Here is a 5865-nt window from a genome sequence, read left to right on the forward strand (position 1 = left end):
CAAAAGTAACTCATCTGATTTTGGATTTATTGGTCTACCCTGTCATGCTGCATGTGTGTTGATTTTTATGTTTATGCAATCTTTGTCGATATATATGATTCAATTTAAGGTATCATCCTGTTGTCTAATTTTTTTTGTTAATTCTTTTGCTACATTGGAAACAAAAACTGATTGACTATCAAATAACTCAGCAACAATCAACTATAGAGTAAGTACTTGCTCAGGTGGCTCATTCCAATATGCCAACTAATTTTGATGCCTGAGTTACACCTATATATGCCAGATGGTGACCTCTGGAGAGATTTTAAAAGCTTATTATATTAAATCAGATGGTTCATTAAAATTGCAAATACAATTAAAAATTCAATGACAACTTAACTTGAATATTATACATAATTATTTTGTTGAAAAATAATATCATGCTCCTTATTTGTCGTTCCTCTGTAGGAGCCCTGAATGGTTTCCCAATACTCTTGTAAGTTGAAACTTGATCACTAGTGTTTATTTTTTCCGCTTTTGGGAGTCAGCACATACATCTTACAAGCGTGTGAATCTAGCTCAGCAGAGATTTCTTCCGAAACCGATGATTGTGTTGAGTGCTGTAGAATTAAGTACACATCATCATATTCAAAACCATAGTGATTTTAATTTCTATACACGACAAAGAACAAAATAAGTCTATCTTACCTCCCATAAGTCTCTAGCATCAACTAGAGTTCCTGGTTTCAAGCCAATGTCAGACCAGGATACAGTCACTGTTGCATTTGATGAGCTTCTATTCCATAAGATCACTGCTACCTTGTTACCTTTAAGAGGACCTGCCCACACCTGCCACAAAACCTTTCTATTAAGAAGTTGTACTTGTAAATTATGACCCAAATTAAACATATGTGCATGTAAGTGTATAGATAGACATGCAGTCCTACAAATTATTGACTTTGACTTCAGAGTCCATTTTTTTTTGTATTTGCTTCATTTGTATGTGACAAGAGATATATACACTTAAATAATAAAAATACACTTTTGGAGTGATATATTAACTAAAAGCATAGAGTAGTATTAAATATATAGAAGATGGCTACAAAACCTTAGCTCTAGTTTCATTGAATATTCAGAGAGAGAGAGAGAGGGGGAAATAAGAAAATTACCTCCAAATCGTTATTAGTTTTGACTTTCTTTCCTTGAACTCCTAGTTTGTCTGTAATACCACAAGAAGATTGTAATTTGTAAGTTTTATAGCATTCATATGCATTGAAGAAATCAAAGCCTTTTATCATTGAAGAAAGTCACAAGTGCTTTTATCTATTCGTGCCTTGGTTTACTGCAATAACTTCCGGGTTGGTTATTAGTTCACGAGTAGTGTTATCCATAGCACGAATGTCACAACCAACCAATAAAGGAGCCTATATATACAAGAGAACACGTTAAAGTGTTGAAAATCATAATAAATTTTCTTGAGATGTTACAAGAATTATAGACATTTATATAAGCATGTCATTAAATTTTGTTTAATGGTACCTTAGCTAATGCCCATATGCTGAAATGAGCACGGTATTCTTCTGTGGTCATGCCTCCATTTCCAACTTCGAGCATGTCTGGATCTGATATTCATATATCAATGACATATGTCAGGATCTAATATTGAAGTTTGGTGTAGATGTAATAGTAATATTATGATGTTTAATGACACGCATATAATAAACTATGTAACTTGAGAGGTTAAATTAATACCGTTCCATCCTCCAGGTTGAGCATAAGATGCCCATCGATCATTTGAATCTGCTATGGAAGTCATACTAGGGGGAGAGAGATCAGTTTGCAATGTGGAAAATGAAGAAAGAAACTCTAATATAATAATTTTAAAATAGAATCTTGAGAACTGATGACTTCTTTGGCTCAATTAGCATATATGGATCGTGTCCTCATAATCAACTATGAATTCCATAGGCTTCTCCTCAAAATTGATTATGGCTTAAAAATCAAGCGTAGAAGATTTTCCAAACATGCATTATTATATGAAACCTTAACAAGGTAATTACTCAACAAAAAGTATGAATATGAAATACATTCATGCTCACCTTTCCCAATTATCCTCAACATCTCCTGTTGTTCTCCAACTATTTCCCAATATTTTGCCCCAAATTGCTGGGTCTTCCCATCCCCTATATTTGAGAAAGCATTTCATTATATGTGATGTAGTTTCTTGAAACGAAAAGATTAAAGAAAATTAAACCCATATTGATTTTACTTTATTTTTGTGTGAGAAATAATCCTCTATTTGACTCACCATTCGCACATAGAGAAAAAGATTGGCCTTCCAGTATTGAGTAAAGCTTGGCTCATTGGTGGATACCTATTTTACAAAATGTAAATGAAATTTTGAATTCCTGATTTTTATATAACCACAAATATCTATTTGTATTTGAAGGTCAATCAATACCTTTCTTTGACGCTTATACCATTATTTTCACAATTATCATACTTCAAGTAGTCAATTCCCTACAGTAACATTTAAATCATGCATTAGTTAACATTGTGTAGGATGTAATAAGTTGATAAAAACCAAAAGTTACTTTCAAATAAGTTCATCATACCCAGGAAGCAAATGTTTTTGCATCTTGTTCTTCATGTCCTAGCGATCCCGGCATACGTTTACTGCATGTTTGATTTCTGTAGAGTTTGTTTGTAATTATAAATGCTTACATAATCATGGCAATGCTCAATATCAAAGTTTAAGGTTAATGTGTTGATACCCAGCATCCGAATAGATCCCCAACTTTAGACCTTTACTGTGAACATAATGAGCTAGAGCCCTAATTCCAGAAGGAAATGTTGAAGTCTTAGGAACCATATTTCCCTGATATCGTTTTAAATTTGTCAGATCTATCGAAAAAGGATAACACAATATATAAAATTTAAAATTTCTTCACCTATCGTTTAAGCAACAAATACCTTATAATATTAAACAATATATGAGTCTATGACAACTTGCATGTTTTTTTTTTTTCACTCTTCTTTTAGCAATTTTTTTGCACAATATCGGTAAGCATATACTATAAGAGAAAAAAAATGAAGGAAAAAATTCCAGGGCATTGATATTGCTTACCTGATGGTCTCGATTAAGTTCGGCCCAACAGTCATCTAAAAAATCACAATAAAATTAATTAAAATTATTCTTTACTAGTTAAAAGGAAAAAAAGAGATTGTTTCTTTACTGAATAAAAAAAATTGTACATTTATTCAATATGCTTTTGATTTTTGTATGGGCACAATACCATTATAAAATTACTATGTAGTATTTATTCATATGTTTCTTTTACTTAAAACATAAATATAACAAAGTTATTTTTGTATTTGTATTTCTTTTACTCAAAAGAGACATCCATGAATATTTTTTAGATGATTACAAGATTTTATTCTAAAGACAGGAAAAGGAAACCATAATAAGAATGATGGGCAAACACAAAAGCAAAGCCAAAACCCCAAGAAAAACTGACACTTGCTGAAGAAAAACAAACAATATCCACCCACTATACATTATTTATATCGGGTGCTCGTAAAAATAAAGGCCCCATAGGAATTTTTAATATTTGTACCTAAATTAATATATTTGTAGCCCAAGGCTGCAAGGCCCGTTGACACCATCGCATCAGCTGAAAAATAAAAAATATTGAAAATCAAGATTTGTTGAATCACATATGTATGAAATAGTAAATATAATTAATCACCTCATTGAATCTAAACTGCACATGTTACAGTAATCATGAACATACCTGTATCTCGAATTAAACTTTCATTGATATCACAGCCGAAGCGATTCCAGCTATTCCACCTGACCATATATACACTTTTGTGAATTTAACAAGAAAATAATTTGAATTTTACTCTAAATTAAGAGATTTTTCTCGAATTAAAATTAGTGATAGTTTAAAATTAAAATCCGCTTGACTTCGCCTAGGATCAACAACTAATTCTTACATTTCGTATTCGTACGATTGAACATTTCCTTTTGAATAACAAAGACAATGCTACATTTAATAATAAGTAAACACATGGCTCATGAGTGGATAAGTTTTTTAAATTTTCAACCATAAATTTCCTACAAAAATAAAGAGACGTTACCCCATAGGAGGTGTCTGGCCTAGTCCATTTTGAATGAAGTATGTTCTAACTTGGTCGGTGGATATGGAGATCTCTCTAGTTTTGTTCACCAATACGCGAGAAGCGATAAAACCACTTGCATTCATAAGCATGAGGAAGCAAAATGCAAGCACCAATATTGGTAACCTACCTGAGAATGAAAATTGCATTGTCATAAGAGCTGGGGACATATAGGTTGGGTAGGGGAAGGTCTAGGGATTAATTCCTGACGGGTGTAATTTATCTATCCGATGTAAAAAAAAAATTAGCTTTGATGCATGTAGAAGTAAATCTATGTATCAAGCTGAAATCTAGAGCAGGGTACAAGAAGAAAAAAGAGATGTGCTTTCTGGCAATTAACGTTGGCAATTTATAGAGAAAATGAAAGTGATTGTTGACAAGTCCTAAATTCCCAATGCACCTGCTTGTCCACTTGATCGATATATAATATTAATGTTTTTTATAAAACTATATAATATTAATGTTGATCCTTAGTTTATAATACCAATACATTATTCTGTTGCTACTGTCTCTTTCACTTTTTGGTTTTTTAGATAGAAGGATGTCGTTTTCTTGCAACAAAACTGAAATTTCGGCCTCTTATGGTGGTAATGATGTGTCGCTCTCTCTCATTCATATAAAATTCATAAATGTGAGGATTGGGTTGTTATAAACGCCCATTCATTTCATAACAATATTGGGCAAGTTTCTTTTTTTACCAGATTTGAAAGAGTTGTCTAAATCACTAACAATGGAAATAGGCCATAGACCGTTAGTTGTTAGTAGGGAACTATGACTTAGTCTACATCACGCACATGTCAGTCCAAGCTAAAAAAAATTAGTAAATAAATATGACATAGACCTATTTAAAAGCAAACTTAGTTAAAAAGGCTAGACTCATACTATTCAAAAAGTCTTGTGTCCGCGAGGGTTAACTCAAGTGATAAGAGTTAGGGGGCATAAGGGTTGAGGACGAAGGATGAAGAGAGCCAAGGTTCAAACCCTAGTGAAGAAACTGAAGATATGTTAAGAGATGATTATGTACAAATATTCAGAACTCTTCCATATTCAATTTGACGTAATAAGGAGGGGAGAGGGAGAAGAGACAAACAGAGAAAGAAGCATGGACTAACTGTGCTAAAAAAAATATCACCTTCATGAATTTATGACCGTGCTAAAAATATCACCTTCATGGAACTGTGCTAAAAATATCACCTTCATGAATTTAACTAGGAAAATATTTAGAACAACTAGAAGATATTTAAGGCTTAGCTCACATGAACAAGATTAATTAGCTGATATTGAGAGAAGGTAAGCACCCGATGATAGAAGTTAAAGAAAGAACTTATAAAAAATCTATTGCAAATAGTTATCTAAAGAGATCTTGAGGTCATGAAGTGGGTACGTGGATGTACTAGTCCATTATAATATAGGAATTAGTGGAGTTACCCGTACCCTGCACGAGGTGACTTTTGTTATTTAAAATGTAAACTTTGTGTAGTATTATGTTTTTTATTTTTTAGTAAATATATCTTAACAATTGTTTTAATTATATGTTCTTAATAGTGAACATTGTGTATTAATCTACCAGAAATTTTTACTTATTTAAATTTGGAAAAATTGAGATTTTTTTATATAAATTCACTTAAATTTTCAACTCAAAATCTTTTTATAATTCACATGAACTTTAAATTAAAAAGTTCTAAAATAAAATTTATGGGGAAT

The 5865-nt window shown here is 31.9% G+C and overlaps 1 protein-coding gene across 1 annotated transcript; it reads right to left on the minus strand.

Annotated features, from left to right (window-relative positions):
* Positions 1-232: 232 nt before the first annotated feature.
* Positions 233-4513, minus strand: LOC130735296 (alpha-galactosidase-like). Its single transcript, XM_057587358.1, has 15 exons — positions 4123-4513; positions 3774-3832; positions 3597-3653; positions 3107-3141; positions 2754-2857; positions 2595-2670; positions 2441-2499; positions 2288-2353; positions 2079-2162; positions 1732-1796; positions 1519-1601; positions 1313-1403; positions 1149-1198; positions 688-828; positions 233-599 (listed from the first exon to the last, which is right to left on the minus strand). The coding sequence occupies exons 1-15, from the start codon at positions 4329-4331 to the stop codon at positions 495-497; spliced, it is 1284 nt and encodes a 427-aa protein (XP_057443341.1). The 5' UTR covers positions 4332-4513; the 3' UTR covers positions 233-494.
* Between the last annotated feature and the right edge of the window lie 1352 nt (positions 4514-5865).

Source organism: Lotus japonicus, chromosome 2 (assembly GCF_012489685.1).
Source record: "Lotus japonicus ecotype B-129 chromosome 2, LjGifu_v1.2".
Classification (NCBI taxonomy): domain Eukaryota; kingdom Viridiplantae; phylum Streptophyta; class Magnoliopsida; order Fabales; family Fabaceae; genus Lotus; species Lotus japonicus.

Coding starts and splice junctions, on each gene's coding strand:
- LOC130735296 (XM_057587358.1), bottom strand. CDS start 4,331: ATGTCCCCAGCTCTTATGACAATGCAATTTTCATTCTCAGGTAGGTTA. Junction 3,142..3,596: donor CTACAAATATATTAATTTAG/GTACAAATATTA, acceptor GTGATTTTTTAG/ATGACTGTTGGGCCGAACTT. Junction 2,163..2,287: donor TTTTTCTCTATGTGCGAATG/GTGAGTCAAATA, acceptor TCTCAAATATAG/GGGATGGGAAGACCCAGCAA.